The sequence below is a fragment of the Panthera onca genome, chromosome A3 (assembly GCF_046562875.1).
Source record: "Panthera onca isolate mPanOnc1 chromosome A3, mPanOnc1 haplotype 2, whole genome shotgun sequence".
Lineage (NCBI taxonomy): Eukaryota > Metazoa > Chordata > Mammalia > Carnivora > Felidae > Panthera > Panthera onca.
In genome coordinates, this window is record NC_138341.1 from 138,228,131 (window position 1) to 138,244,220 (window position 16,090).

General features: G+C 62.9%; 1 protein-coding gene across 4 annotated transcripts in view; it reads left to right on the forward strand.

The window, feature by feature from the left end:
- The window catches only part of CDH4 (cadherin 4), a 542,734-nt gene that overhangs the window by 514,583 nt on the left and 12,061 nt on the right, over positions 1 to 16,090 (forward strand). For all 4 annotated transcript variants that reach the window (XR_014137503.1, XM_081795373.1, XM_081795372.1 and 1 more), the window contains exon 9: positions 9,157 to 9,342. Coding sequence is in view for 3 of the 4 variants with exons in the window: in XM_081795373.1 (XP_081651499.1) it covers positions 9,157 to 9,342 (186 nt within the window). In the remaining variant the exon portion in view is untranslated. The remainder of the gene's footprint in view (positions 1 to 9,156; positions 9,343 to 16,090) is intronic.

A 16,090-nucleotide genomic window follows, 5' to 3' on the forward strand; every position in this document is an offset into this window, starting at 1 on the left:
TTGAGGGTCCTGGGCAGAGCGTCCTCCCCTCGGGGGAGGCTTCCAGCTAGCTCTTCCCGCCCGGGCGACGGATACACCGCCCGTGTGTGGTCCCCGGTTGCTCATGAAGTTTGTCTCGGTGCCGTCCCCAGCCAGCTGGGTCTTCTCTGCTTCTCTCACGGCATCACTATCCCAGGAACCTGGGCGGCTGCGTATCCTTCTTCCCTCCCTGATGCAGTCCAGGCGGCCAGCCCGGTCCGGCTCCAGGGGGTGAGCCAGTTAATCCCTCTTGGCGTCAGGAACGGAGGGGCCCGTTCTGATCCCAAGTCCAGATACGGAGCGTGAGCCAAGCAAGCCGCCATGACCGCGTGTGCGGCTCTACGCACAAGGCCCACGGACGAGTTCTAGGCAGAGTGGAGACCCGGCTGAGCTTCCAACCAGGTAGTTCGCACACACGGTAGCGTAACGGAAAAGGTACCAAGGGAGCCACCGTGACGAAGGCGTCCCCTTCCGCCCCACGCCGCCTCCACCTCGCGCCCCGCTCTGTACCTGGTGTCCTCTGACTTGGGTTCTTTCACTCACGATGTGTCTGAGACCCTCCCGTGTCCGTAGATTCTGAGTGGCCTTGGGATGTTTTCAGTGCTCGTTTGGGAATAACGTCAGGCTCACACAGAGTCGTCGGAGTGGGAAGGAGAAACGGAACAGCCACGTGCACTGGCCACCATCGCGTGTCCTCCGTGTCCCCGTGCCACTGCTGTGTCTGCAGATGGCCGCCCGGACCGGGGACGGAGCCGTAGCATCATGGCTGTCACGCCTAGAAGCTTCTGTGTGTTTCCTAAGAGGATTCCCCCCCGCCCCCAATGTGGCCATGGTGGTCACGCCTAGAAGCTTCTGTGTTTCCTAAGAGGACTTTCCCCCCGACGTGGCCTTGGTGGTCACGCCTAGAAGCTTCTGTGTTTCCTAAGAGGACTTTCCCCCCGATGTGGCCTTGGTGGTCACGCCTAGAAGCTTCTGTGTTTCCTGAGAGGTTTTCCCTGACGTGGCCACGGTGGTCATCACATACATGGCCACTGCCCCTTTTTCCACCAGAGACGACTGAGGCCCAGAGGGCTAGTTCCGGGCTGCCCGAGGTCACACAGCGAGGCTGTCAAACCCAGAGCGCCTGCTGCCTCGGGCCCCGCCTCTGCCAAGTGGCTGTCCTGTCCCCTCCTGAGGCGGAGCACGTTCAGCTTCCACAGCGAGGGCCCCCGGGTGCCCACACCCGCTCCTGCGGGCAGGCCTGCGGGGGGACCACCTCTGCCCCCCGGCCCAGCCCCAGCCCAGCTGTGCCAGCCCGAACCCCGTCTTCCCCTCCGCACGCAGCCGCACTGAAACCCCCGCGGGCTCCCCCAAGTGCCAGTCCTGGGAGGGCCGGGGAGGGAGCGAGGGGAGGGAGCGCTGTGTGGGGCACCAGGAGGGGGGACGCACCAGGAGGAGGGCACCCTTGATCCGCACACACCTCTGAGAAGCGGGCGCCACAGAAGCGCACGGAGACCCTGGAGAGAAGGTGCATCTGACCCCAGACGTGACCCCCGTCCAGGTAAAGGGCAGGTGGGCGCAGCCTGGCTCCCTGGAACGTCCCGCCTGCTCCTCCTGTGCCCCGGCCGGCCTCGGGCAGGCCCCAGGCCTGGAGTGGGCTCAGGGTCCGAGAGTCAAGGAGGAGTGCTTCAGCGGTACCTCGGATCCTGACGTCCGCCAGGACAGCGCTCAGGGAGGCGGCCTCGCTACGGTCAGACCCGAAGGCCGCTGCGGCGGGGGGGGGACCAGTTTCCGGGCAGGAGTGTGCGCGCCCCCCCCACCCATGTGCTAACGTCCTGGTAACTGAGTCACATGGCAGTCGTGGGTTAGATTCGGGGGTCAGGGTGGCCCATGGTGTGTCCCTGGAGACGGGTGACAGGCGGGGCCCAGGAGGCTGCTTGGCACAGGGGTGGTGGGCGGGGCCGAGGGCCGGCCGCCTCCCCGCACAGCCAGGCTATTTTTATCGAGCTTAATCAAGAACAATCAGCAGAAGCTGAGGAGATGGGGGGATTTGCATGATCCAATTCCTACCCTTAAATGTTAATTAAAAGTCATTTCCCCTGTGCGTGTGCTGCCGCGAGGTGCCCCCGCCGCAGGGCTGGCGGGTTGTACGGCCATTGGACACTCAGCACCCCTCGAGGGTGAACGTGGGGGTCAGCTGGGCGGGGGGGCTGGTGGCCCCCAGGACGCACTCAGCCCCGAGGACCTCCTGCTGGCTTCGTCCTCGGGTCCCGGAGTGAAGCCTGGATAGCCGGGGTCCCAGGCCCCGGCCACCAGCTCAGCCACCCTCCCTCTGACTCGCCTGGAGTCAGGAGGCCCCTCACGAGCCCCCCGCCTGGTCCCTCCTAGCCCTGTAACCTGGGCTGATAGCCGGACCTCTCTCAATGTCCCCACTTTACACAAAAGTGTCATCGGTCCCAAGGGGATGTCAGGAGGGTCCACTGGTGTCCGTGAAGGTTTACGCCTGGAACCGTGCTGCACTCTGAACGTGCCACGGGCGGCGGCCAGCCCGTCGCAGCAGCACAAGCAGGCCCCCGCCTTCACACACTGGAGTCCTGCCCCAGCTCTCACTCTGCAGGCGAGGGACTCACAGCGAAGTCACTAGAAGTCTCCCTGTCAGCCCAGTTTCCTCATCTGTTGGCGGGGGAGGGGGGGTGGATAGAAGCCATCAAGATGCATTATTATGGCAGTTTAAAACTTGGCAGCTGATAAGACGCGTTTCCTCTTGTCTCTTTGAGAGAGAGAGCAGCAGAGGGGCAGAGAGAGCGGGAGAGACAGAGAATCCTGAGCAGACTCCACATTCTTGGCACAGAGCCTGACTCGGGGCTCGATCCCATGACCCTGGGATATCATGACCTGAGCCGAAGTCAGGAGTCGGATGCTCAACCGACTGAGCCCCCCCGGCGCCCCCGCTGTATGTGGTGACCGCATGGCCTGCTTCCCGTCCCCAGAGAAGCATGGATGAGATTACATGTGAAAACAATTAATGTGGTTAAATTAAGTAATTTAGTTAAATTCAAGTCAGTGTTAAAGACAAAAGGGCATGTGATCATGGTGCCCCCCCCACCCCACCCCGTTCTCCGGAGATGGGACAGGACGACAGTGAGCGTGGAGGCCAGCACTTGGCCCCCAGCGAACTCAGCCCTCCCCGGGGCTGGCTGGGCCCGCAGCGCCTGAAAGTGGGCCCGCTCTGGCCCCCCAGGTCCTGTGAATCCCAGGTCTCCTCAGCTTTTCGACTTAACGTCCACAAACCCAGGAGAAGGGAGAGATTTGAACTCAGCATGAGTTCCTGAGAATAAGAATTTGGCATCTCAAAACGGGCACGGACTGAACACCCTTAACTGTGCACGGACACTCGGTGCAAACTTCTGCCATAAAGAGTTACTCGGATCTCCTCCGAGCACCAAGAGACGGCAGGCCGGAGCGCCAGTCCCCACCCGACATCACATCCCACCACCAGCCCTTCCTGCCATGCCTGTGTCCACTTCCCAAAGATGACACGTTCTTTGACCCCCTGGGTCCCCACCCAGCCGGACTGCAGGCAGACATGGGGGGTCAGAGGCTGGAGCCAGAGTCCCGGCTGCTAACCGGTCTCCCACACAGACCAGTCGCTAACCTCAGGCAAGTCCGGGAGGCCCCGTGCCTGTTTCCTCACCTGTGAGGTGGGGGACAGCTCCTCGGGGTGGGGACAGAGGCTCAGGGGGGCATCCTGGCCCCCAGAGCCTCTGTCCCTCCCCTGTGATGTGCAGGGTGAATAAAGACAGCCTTCAGGTTGCTTCTGGATCAGGGCCACTGGTCCTCCAATCTGATTCTGATCTGAACTTAGAACCCAGCAGAAACCATCATGATTTTACTGGATACAAAAGTAAATTCTAAACAATAAAACCACTGGAATGTCCAGAGGCGCATCCGTAGTTACATATGCCAGCAGAAGCCAAGGACAAATGGAGGGGCAGTGCTGGTGTGTGCCCGGGGGGGGGGGGGGGGGGGCTCCACGGAGACCCCTCCCCAGGTGCCCACCCAGCACCCACAGCCCCATCCTGGGCAGACGGGGACTCCCGGGGCCGGCTCTCCAGGCTCTGCTAATGACTGTGGCACGTCCCCGAGTTCCAGGTCAGGGAGGGCACCCCTCCTTCCCGGTTAGATGCCCCACCAGTGCAGGGGGTGCAGACTGGAGAGGAGGGGGTGCAGACTGGAGAGGAGGGGGTGTCCTACATCCCAAGAGGCGGCTGGGGGAGGGTCAAGTCCTCCGGCCCACGCACGCGTCTTTTAGGACTTTTAGGACCAGCCATGGTTCCAAGTGATCGGAACAGAAACAAAAACACAGCCTCACGGGTTATGCTGTGGGGTGTGGACAGGCTGGCGTTCTCCGTCCTCTCTGAATCCTGCTGGGCTTCACTGTCCCCACCCAAATCCTCCTCTATGCTAATGTGACCTTCCCCTGGGAGCCCTGCAGATTTCTGCCTCGGAGCTGTGTTTGTGCTAGATGAAATCCTCCCCGCCCCCGGGGATGGGGCTACATTTGAATTCTGGATTACCATCTAGGCGAGACACTGTGTTCCGGTGATCTTAAAATTCCTTCTTTCCCAAATATCTGCCTTCACATCCCATGAGGCATGGGAGAGGCTTTCCCTGTGCCCGAAAACCAGAAAAAATTAAATTAAAAACTCATTATGGCTAGGGGAAGGTTAATAAGAAAATCCTAAGCCAGATTTATCAGCTTAAGGCCCTTCTTTGTGAACCTTTATTAAACTCGCATGAATTAAAATAGACTCTTGGAATAAACTTCACCCAGAGTCTGGGAGGAATCGGGCTCCGGGACACACAGGTCTCGCCTGTGCCGTGAAGCTCTGGGACGGACCCCACACCCCGGAGACAGAGAGCAGAGCAGACAGAGGTGCCCATCGGGCCAGCTGTGGTGACCCACGGGGGCACACCCAAAGCCCGGCTCTTAGGTGACACTGCCCGGACCCACCCCAGTCATCTAAACAGGGAGGAAAGCTGCCAGAGGCTGTGAGCAGTCACAAGACCCAAGGGCCCGCCGTGTCGGGCACGGAGGCTCCAGCCGGAGCAGCCCCTCCTGTTGCCCACGCTGAACTGGGTGCCATCCCCGTAGGGGCCAGAGCACGGGGCCTCTCCGTCTTGCTTCGGAATCTGGCAGGCGCATGCGACCGGCAGGTCCTAGGCCACCTGACCAGCTCGTGGCCGTAGAGGAAGCTGCGAAAGCAAGTTTGTAGAAAATAAAGGGATTCAGAAGGCGCCAGACAGCCAGGCAGCCTAACAGTCTTAACCAAAAAGAAACTTAACCAGAAAGTTACTGACTCTGGCGACTTAACCAAAAAGAAAACTCCTCGGGTCTCAGAAGCCAAAAACCAAGCACTGACTTCAGGCACGGCTGGACCCAGGCCCCACGAGCCGCCGGGAGCCTCCCTCGGGACACGCCTCCTCTGGGCTTGGCATCCTCAGGCTGAGGATGGCGGCCCCACCGCACCCAACGCTTTCAGGCAGGTGTGGGTGCAACACCCAGGCCAGAGACAGCACCAGAACTCGGTGAGCCCCGGCTGGCTGGTGGAGGCCACGTGCCATTTCTGAATCACCGAGGTGGGGAGCATCGCGGCCTGGAGAGGGTCCGCACTCTTTTCTGTAAAGGGCGTAAAGCCATCACTTCCAAGTCTGGGAGCTCCAGGTCACAATCAGTGAACTCCGCCACAGGCAACGTGTAAATGAAGGGACGTGGCTGTGTGCCGATCAAACTTTATTAACAAGACGGGCTATGGCCTGAACTTGGCCCTGTCGTTTGCCAGGCCTCCATTCCCACCAAGCCCCTCACGAGAGTCCGGGCGCTGAGGCCCCGGGACCACAGATGCTCTGGGTCATCCCTACCTCTGAATTCCTAGACGGTCTGGGGAGGGCACACGTTGCTCGCCGGCTTCCCCCCTGCCGCCTGGGAGGTGGGCAGCGGGCATCCCTGGCCCCGGTCTTCAGTTGAGGAAACCCGCTCAGAGGGGCCGAGGGACCCCCTTAAGCTTCCACGGCTGCTTGAGGCCAAGCCAGGCCTGCGCCCACCTGGACGGGCTCCCTCGGGCAGGTGGCTTCGCCCGGTGTGGTAGGTGCTCTTTTCCGCTCCCAGGGAGCTGGGCCCTCCCTCTACGGCCAGGGAGCTGTGCTCAGGGCCCGGAGCCGGGCCGGGCAGTGTGCCAGGCCCTTCGTGCCCGTTCTCCATCCCCGAGCCTCGGGGGAGGCGGCGTGCCCGTTTTGTGGATGACAAACTCGGTTCTCATTCAGCCCAGGTCAGCAGCCTCCGGGTGGTCACAGCCTCCAAGAGCGCCTCCGGCACTGGGGACACGGTGACGTCTGGCAGAGGGCGTGGCCCTGGGTGCGGCAGGGAGGCCCGGGGGAGCATCCACCAGCAGGAGGTGTGTCTCCCGGAGGCTCAAGCAACACCAGGCGGTGGGACCTAGGCCTGCTGGCTCAGTGCGGTTAGCAGACTGGCCCCAACAGGGGGCCCTGAGTCTCCCTTCCCCCACCGCCCCCCCCACGAATGCAGGGGGGCCGCTGTGCCGGCTCCAGGCCTTCCGCTCCTTCCTCTGCCCGGCTCCCACCTCCCTGAGGACCACTGGGGGGCGTCACCCCACACCTGCGCTCCTCCTGAGAGCTCCAGGGACCGGGGCACCCCGCATGCATACACGCACGCACACACTGCCCGAAGCAGCCCTGTGCCCCCCCCCCAGGATGACCCGCCTCCTGGCCCCCAGCCCCCCAACCCTCCCTTGTACTCTCCAGGCCTCGTGGCCAAGCCTCGGCAAAGTGCCCTCTGAATGCCCTGCCCCCATAGTCCTCTACCTGAGGCCTCTCCGCCCCAGGACCCCACCCCACCCACAGCGATGGCAGGGCCGCTCCCTCCCCGACAACAAGTGCCTGGGATCACAGTCAGGCAGGGCTCCGCCTCCCCCATCCACCTTGGGTCTCTGGCCACTGGGCTGAATAGCCCTGCTGTCCCTTGCCAGGACCTTGATGCTGTGCACTGTGGCACCCCACAGTCCCACGAGGGTAGGGGCCGGCCCCCTTGCTCCCGGCTGAGTCCCCGGGGCCCTGGGGATGGAGGGAAGAGCGCCCACCAGTGCGCCTCCCGGAGGCCGGCCTCCGGGGCCGCAGCTCCCGCTGGTTCGGGAGGACAGCGGCGACCGGGACCTGCTGGAGGAACGGGAGTGGCCGCAGGCCATTAGCTCGGAATGGTCACCGGCTCCGGCACCCCCGAATCCCACGATAGGATCTCGTGCTGCTGCGTGGGACGGCGTCTGAGGGCCTGGTGGGAGAGATCCTTCTTGGATAAATTCACAATTGTTCTTGCTGACCAGGTGATGCTATCAGGGTTTGAAGACTTGCGAGGACCAGGTGACGAGGGCCCTTTGTGGGCGCCTGAGCGGCTGGGCTGTGGTGTTCCCGGCAGGACGTCGATGCCCAAAGTCCAGGAGGCTGACACAGGAGCCTCTCCTGAGCCTGTGAAGTGCAGGTGAAGGTCTGTGCTCTTGCCTTGGGTTGAACAGAGCCCTTTGCAGCCCCGGAGGCAGCCGACCTTGCCGGGGCTCGGGTTCCTCCTTCGCTGGACCTGAGGCCCCAGTTCCCCGGAGCCGCACACCAAGCACACACTGGCCGAGCTGCAGGGTTCTGACCTCCAGGAAGCCAGAAAGAGCAGAGCCACCAGCCCCGACGTCACTGACCCACAGAACCACCGATGGCCACCCTCGGCCTTCAGGCTCCCGGTTCTGGGAAGTCAACCCCTGTGTTCAAGCCACCGTGGCCCAATTTTCTGTTCTTTGCACCCAGAACCCCCTCGCCAACGACCAGCTGAGGCCCGAATCTTCAAGTGCCCCGGGGCAGAAACCGGTGCGGCAATCCAGGCCCAGAGCCGGGCTAGAGGGGCCCGGTCTCTCCCAGGATGACCCAAGCTCCCGAGGGAGAGAACCGGAGGCCGGATGCCACACCCACCAGCTGGCGTCCGTCGCCCGGGGGGAGGGGTCCCCTCAGAGCCAGCCAGCCCCGCACGGGGGCCCCGTGTGTAGGGGCCTGGCCCTTGGGCTGCCGTCAGCCCCGGACGCAGAGTGTCAAAGAACCCAGATGGCAGCCGCAGCGTCCGAGCCGTGAACGCACGGCTGGTTCCACGGTGGTGGAGGACGCGTGACCGGCTGCCTGACACCCCCCGCCGGGCGTTTCGAAACGCACTCAGGGGTGGTGAGTTCGTTCTGGAGCAGAGACCAAGGCCCACCACTCCCTGGGGGCACAGGAAGACCGTCCTCCGCCTAAAGCGACGCCATGCCTGTCCTGGGGGGCGAAAGGGCGTTTTGGGGCCGCGGCCCCCGGGTGGGCACAGGGCAGCGTGGCCGGGAGGCCTCGTGCGCCGCGGGTGGTGGTGACGGGGAGTCCTGTGAGGCTCGGGTGCCACTTCCGCTGAAACTAGGCAGGCACGGAGGGGGCCCGGGAGGACGAGGGCTGGGAGCCAGGCTGCCTGGGGCCACTCCCAAGACTGTCTCTGGATTCCTTCCTGCCCGGTCGGTGACCCGGCCCACGGTGACAGGGGGCTGGTCCTCAGGACTGACACTCTGCCCCCCACTTTGTGGTGCCCCAGGGTCTCTTAACCTCTCTTGCTTCATCTGTAAAATGGGGGTGAGAACAGGGTTACCCTGAGGAGACGGCATGGGCAGCACCCGGCACGGTGCCAGGACGGTGGGGGGGGGGGGGGGGGGGGGCGGGGCGGGGAGCCCGGGCAGGATTCTCCCGGGAAGCCCTGCACGCTGCGAGCACGTGCTGTGGTGTCTCGTGTGCCCAGCTGTCACACGGGCCTCCGGGCACACGGGGAAGGTCTGAAGGGGGTTCAGGAGGGAGGCCGGTGCGCACGTGTGTGCAGGTGCCCGTGAGCCTTGGTCTGAAGGTGGTGGGTACGGTTCTGAGCCCCGGGCCGGCCGGGGGCGGGGGGGGGGGGGGGCGGGGGGGAGGGCCCGGAGGGCTCTCAGCAGCCACCGTGCGCGCCAAATGGGCCCACTTGTGGGCGACAGGGGGTGCATCCCTGGGGCTGGTCGAGGGGCCCACAGGATGAGAACACTCTCTCCTTGTGTTCTGCAGTACGCAGGGGAGGTACCCGAAAACCAGGTGGAGGTGGTGGTTGCAAACCTGACCGTGATGGACCGAGATCAGCCCCACTCACCAAACTGGAACGCCTTCTACCGCATCATCAGCGGGGACCCCTCGGGGCACTTCAGCATCCGCACGGACCCCGTCACCAACGAGGGCATGGTCACCGTGGTTAAGGTGGGTGCCCTCCTCACTTCCCGCCAGCCGTGGCCAGCTCCGCCCCGGGCCGCGACCCTGGGACCCACCTGCTGGACCGGAGGCGGGCTCCCGAGGACCTGGCCGTGTGACCTCCAGGGACTGGGCGGCCTGACCTGCCACACCCCCCCCAGCCCCCCAGAGACCACTCTCCTGTCCCCTCCCTGAAGGCCACATCGCTGCCTCAGTCCAGGAATGGGTGAACCCCATCCCTGGATCCCGGAGATAAATCCAGCTCAGCCACGAAGGAGTGTTTCCTCGTCCGGCATGGCGGGACTTGTTTGTCTAACGTCTGAAGATTTGTCATGTACTTTTCTGAACAGCTGAGGCCTGTGCCTTCCCTTCCCGGTGCTGTGTTGATCCAGGATTTGGTGTCGCAATTTATAGACAAATGTCAAGACCGGTGTTGGGGATGGGGGTGTGACGACGGGGGGGCAGGGTGAGGGGCTTGGGGGGACTCCTGCGTCCCCAGCGCGGTCCGGGAGACAGGACTGCGCGCTCGTCAGAAGTCACAAGTGAGTCCTACCACACGTGCACCTAAGACTGAGTGTCACGGCCCTTAACGCTGGGCGCACAGGCGGCCGCACCGTCCCCACGGAGCCCGGACCGCGTGTGCAGATGGCATCCGTCACCTGCACCGCGCTTCTCCGTTTTTCCTTCTTTGCGTTGTTACCCACCCGGGGCTTTCCTCCAGACTCTCGGTTCAAAGTCTTTTTAAGGCAAGATGGGTGTTGGAAAGCACCTTCGGGTTAATTTTGCGCTCTTTGGTAAAGACAGCATCCTTTCAGACGTTGTCTTGCAGAGGAGGGTGGCCAGGAGGGGGCGCGGGCGGTGGGGGGCAGTCCGGGGAGGCGGCCGGCTCTTGGCTCCCTTACCGCGGGCACGGGCCAGTCGCCCTCGCTGTGCCCCGGACGCGCAGGGCTGTCGCTGACACCGCAGTAGATCCTGGACAGAGAAGGGCAGGGCGGCGCCTGGAACAGCGCCTGGAAGGCAGTGAGAGCTCACCTGACAGGAACAGCTGCTGTCTTGACACCGACTGGCTGCCTCCCCACCCGTCCCCCAGTGTTCAAGGAAGGTCACCTCAATCCCACCAGGGTCCCCAGGTCCCTTGGAGGCATCGGGCCCCGTGTTGGGTACACATCACTGCCCGGCCTGCAGGAGTTGACAGTCTGCAGGGGGGCGTGAGAAGGAGCCACGGAGACGTTCTCGCCGCAGGCGTGCGTGAGGTGTGCCTGCCTTCTGTCACACCACCCGGCTGCTGTCTCCAGCCCCTGTGCCCCCCAGAGTCCTGGGACCTCCTCTGCCTTCGGGGCTGACCAGGTGCCGGGTAGGGGAGGAGAGCATCTCTGGGCCACTGCAGAGATGTGTGTGGCCAGCCTGGCCCTCAGCCCCCTGGCCCAGGCTGGCTGCGTTGTCCCTCGGCCCTGAAGTCTGAGGAAATACACAGTCCCCTCGGGCAGGTCTTGCCCTGCCCCCCACGCCCCCGGCCCCCTCCTCCCCAGCCCCACTGGGCCTGCTGTCTCTCAGGCTCTAGCCAAGCTGGGGCACAGCCGCTCTGCTCCCAGGCCCCCAGCCCCAGTGGGCATCTGTCACCATCCCCAGCCTCCTCGAGAGCCCCCTGCCTCTCCCCACACGTCCCCCTTCTGTCCCTCCTCCAACCCCGAAACCACAATCTCTCCCAAGGAGAAAACCACAGGCGCAGACCAATCACAGGCCCTTTCTCCTGCCTCACCTGGACCTCAGCTTTTGAAGCAGAAAAGCCAACAATTGGCCTCTTCTGTCCCCCCCCCCACCTCGGCAGCAGTAAGGCTCCCAGAGGCCGAAGCGGGGTCGCAGGGGGGCAGGGGACCAGGGGTCGGGGGGGAACAGGGTGTGCGGCCCCCACAAGCCCCTCCCTCCACCAGCCCCGCAGCCCTGCAGGTGACAGCTCCCGCCCAGAACCGAATCCCCCCTCAGCAGGGTGCCCCCAGCCCCTCGCGTCTCAGCGAAAGGTCTTGGCCACGTCCGGGGAGGCAGCCACGGTGAGACCAGGGAGCACACACAGCCGCCCTGATGGAAGCTGGAGGGGCAGATTACCTATCGATTTCCCCATTACAAGCGTGTTTTATTTCGCCCTCCGACAGACGGTTACTGGCCGTAACAGTGTTTCTGGAAGGCGTTCTCACGCAGACCGGTGACACTATCTTAATGCATTACACGCAGCGTTAGTCCGTGTCCCCCGGGGACTTGAACCAAGAAACAGGGAGAAAGATTACTTCCTGTGGTGGCTGGTTCGCGGACAAAACCATGACACTTAAGTGGCGTCGCCCCGTCCCCAGCCGGCTCTCGGGGGGTCCTGGGGGAGGCACTGGGACACCAGCCGCCGTTTGGCCCCGGGGGACCCTGGACACGGCGTGGGTGCAGGTGTGTGCTGTGGGCCTGGAGGCCATCGGACATCAGGACAGAGGAACCGAGCCCACACCTGGGAGGGACAGGGGCTCGTGGCCTCTGGCCTGAAGTCCCCCGGTATGGTTCGGGCCAGCGTGCCTCACCACACTGGCCGCCCGCTGGGGCCGGTGAGGGTCCCGCCCGGGTGACATCAAGGCCCTCCCGCAAACACGTGCCTCGCAGCACCCGGCATCTCGTGCCAGGTGATGGGCAGCGGTGGGCGACCAGGGAGGCGTCAGACCATCCCCCGCCGCCCCAGGCCGACCCACGCTGGCTCTGTGCGGAGACACAAGGTGAAGCCCCTCCTCAAAGGGCTGTGAGGGGCAGGGGAAGACGGCAGTCGTGACACGGCCTGTGCCACGGAAGGACGTGGCGTCTCGTGGTGAGGGTGGGGCGGGGCTCCCAGAAGCCCGCGGGGACCACGCCTGGAGAGGGCGATGGGGACATCAGGCCAGAGCCCCGGTCTCTGCCGTGGGGCCGGCCCCGGGGTCTCGTGAAGCCCCGCGCCCACCCCCTAATATTACTCACTGCTCTTAAATTCCTTCGTGTCCTACTTAATAGCCCCTCTGTCGCGGTAGCTGAGAAGGCGTGGCTTTGGTGCAGTGCGTGTAAGGTTTCTAATGCTCACAGACGAGCTGCTGAGGATGGACCTGGGTGGGGGGGAAAGGGGGCTCAGGTCGGATCAGCGGGGCGGCCCCGCCACCAGCAAGTCGGGGGTCCGCAGCGAAAACTGACACAGCAGATACATTCCTCTCCAAGCAGAAGCACGTTCGACTACTTTCCGTGGAAACTGGCAGGAGTCGGACTGCCGTGAGCCTGTTCCGTATCCCCCGCCATCCACACTTGTGCCTGAAATGCGTTTTTCAGTCCCCGGCCTCGTGATTCTCCACCCCTAAGTATGTCAGGATGCATCGCCCTCAGACACGCGTTCCGCTTACGTAACCACGTACCGGACCCGGGCCGTGTTTCCTTCAGAGTCTCCGGTACAAATCTGTGCTCCGTTCCCCTTAACCTTCCTGAAAGTGTCTGTCTGCGGTGGTTTTTCAGACCTGGATCTGAACGGGGTCCCTGCATCCCTTTGGTCGTAGCATCTCTCGAACCTCTCGTACTCTAGAGGATCCCACCGTCCCGTCCACCATCCACCTGTCGTAGACACAGCGGCAGGTGGCCGACGGAATCTGGCCCCGCGTGCCGGATTTGTCCAGTCACCTCGTCACGATGTGTCTTGCTCCTCTTCTCCCACAATTCCCGTGCCCTGGGATTTAGACCTGCAGGGTCCCTCCGTGGGGACGAGCTTTGCGGCTGGAGCGGAGGAGTCCCATCAGGAAGCCCCTGGCCGTCCCTCTCTGGCCACGTAAGCCTGCCCACTGAGCTCGGGCGCTGACAGCCCCTTCCGTCCTTGTAGACCTGACTCCCCCCCCGCCCCTTATGACCAGCACGCGGGCTGCGGCGTGACGCTTCGTACCCGCAAACGTGCAGTCCTCCGTCGGTCCGCCTCCGCTGGTCTTATCATCTGCTGGTGGCCCTTGTCCGGATACGTGTCTCCACTCGTACAAATCGGTGCTTTTAAGAATCAGTCGTTCCCTGGCTGCGATGAGTCAGTACTAAAGAGCTTGCCCTCGGCAGCAAGGGCTGTGCACTTAAGTGAAAGGCAGGTCGCGGTGGTCAGAGCAGCGGCCCCCCAGAGATGCCCGGGCCCGAGTCCCCGGAACCTGCCAGTGCATAGCAGTCAGCTAGGGGCTCTGGGAGAGGACGCTACCCCGGGAAGTCCGGGTGGGCCCCCTGGACTCAGCCTCTTTGCGAGACGGGGGCAGGAGGTGAGTGTCGGAGGAGCCGTGGGGAAGAGGCAGAGCTCAGACAGCACCACACGGGGCAGGATGCTGCTCGGAAGGGGGAGGAGGGGCCAGGAGCACGGGGGCTCCGGGGGCTGCAGAAGGCAAGTGTCCGGGAGGGCGCGGCCCCACCCACACCTTGACCTCAGCCCGGCGACGCTGAGTTTTGACTTCCGACCTCCAGAACTGTAAGATAACAAATTGTGTTGCCCTGAGCCACTAAATAGGAACACGAAACCAGGACGGGGCCCGACAGGACACGCGAGATCAATCCTGTACGCGTTACTTCTCTTCGTCCGTTCTCAGCCTGGCGGCTGGCCGAGGTCCCTCCGAGTTTCTGCTGCTGCCGTAACAAATCACATCCAGCCCGGGGGAGGCGCTCAACACACACACTATTCTCTCCCACGTCTGGTAGTCGGATGTCCAAAATCAGCTCCACTGGGCCGGAACCAAGGAGCCGGCAAGGCTGGGCTCCCCCTGGGGATTCCGTTTGCTTTTTCCAGTTTAGAAACCACATCCCTACACTGTGGCCCTTCCTGCCTCCTCAGAGCCAGAACCTCGGTGCTCACACAGCTGATGCTGTGTCCCTCTGTCTCCCCTTGTAAAGACCCTCGGATGGCATTTCAGGCCCCCTGGGGAGTCCTGGGCCATCTCCCACCGCAAGACCCCTAACTTCATCATGTCCACAAAGTCCCTGTGCCATGGAGGGCGACGTGGTCACAGATTCCAGACATCAGGACCTGGACGTCTTTGGAGACCACTCATCATCCCACCAGAGCAATAAACAAAATGTGTGTGTGTGTGTGTGTGTGTGCGCGCACATGTGTTCATTTTCTCACTACGGTTAAGAATGCGTGGATTTTTATGTATTCACCGTGCTTCGGTCAGCTGCAGTCATGATCGGTTCTGGCCGGTGGGAAGTCCCCTGGCTGGTTCCTGGGTCCCTTCCTGAGTGCTTCCTTGCACTGTGGCCCAACCGGATGCCCCCAGTTCATCTCGCGGCCCGGCCTGCCTCCCGTCTGGGTCGGCCATTTCTCCAGTGAGAAGGGTACTTAGAAGCCAGCATCCAGACGGCGGAGGGGCTCGCTGCTGCCTGCCTGCCGTTTCTCCTCGGGGTTCCAGGGGGCAGAGCGAGGAAGCAACCCTTCACGTGCCCACCCTGCCCGGTTCCACTCACTTCACTGACTCAGATGGCCGTTTTATTCGAATTTAACACTGGAGGATTTTTACTTAACTTCAGTGACTTCATACTCGTCTTTCCTTTCTCGTACCCGGAAAATCTTATTTCCTAAACCACGTTATTACACGCGTTTATTTACCTTATCCTGGAATATGCATCAGAGGCTTTAAAAATAAGCCCAGGGGCCACCTGGGTGTCTCAGTCGGTTGAGTGTCTGACTTCGGCTCAGGTCATGATCTCAGTTCATGGGTTCAAGCCCGTGTCGGGCTCTGTGCTGACAGCTGGGAGCCTGGAGCCTGCTTTGGATTCTGTGTCTCCCTCCCTCTCTGCCCCTCCCTCACTGTCCTCTCTCTCTCTCTCTCTCCTTCTGTCTCTCTCAAAAGTAAGTAAACATTAAAAAAGAGAGAGAGAGAGAACTACCATCTACATATTGCCCTGGTCACCTGAAATCATTATTCTCTTGAGAGTCATGCTGATATATAGTTGACTTCATTTATTTCAGTTTGCTTGCAATTTTCGGGGATCGCTTTACACGCCTAACATTACTCGTACTGTCTTACCAGTGGCTGTGTAAGGTGCCATACGGCTCCAGAGCCAAAGCTCTGTGACGGCGTGTGCCCAGCAAACTCGTGCCCCCGGCCCTTCCCTCCACCCTGTTCCGTCCCCCAGCTGGCAGGGGACCATTTTCACGCGTTCTTGCGATTCACCCCTGCGGTCTTCCTTTCCACAGATGCGAACAGCTACACACACGACCCCGAGCTCCTCCCCGTCCTGTGCACCTGCTCCTGCTCCCCGGCAGATCCCGGAGCTCCGTCCGCCTCGGTTCACTGTCTTCCTCATTCCCCACACCTCCCGCTGCACCCGTGCGGTCCGCTCGGCTCGCCCAGCCGGCGCTCTGGGCATCCGGGCTGCCTCGGGCGCACGCCCTCCGTGAACCACCCAGATACCGCGGGGGGGGGGGGGGGGGGGGGAACCCGTCCGTGCGTAGGTTACCCCGCAAGGGTCTGAACAGAAGTCTGAGGTGCTGCTACAGGGGGTCCCGTCGCGTCCTGGGGTGTCGTGTCATGTCGTGTCGCGTTGCTTCCTGTGAGACTGCCGCAGCCCGCCTTTGAGCCGTTACGTGCAGTGACGTGTGCCGGGGCCCCAGCGCCTCCGTACAGCCTCCCTCCCTCCCTGAGCTCTGGCATTTATCAGTCAGGCTCCCGGTGCCCCAACAGGGCGTAACCGGGGATCATGTTAGCGCAGGGGCCACGCCAGAGGGAAGGGAACCCACAGACCTGATGCGTGAGTG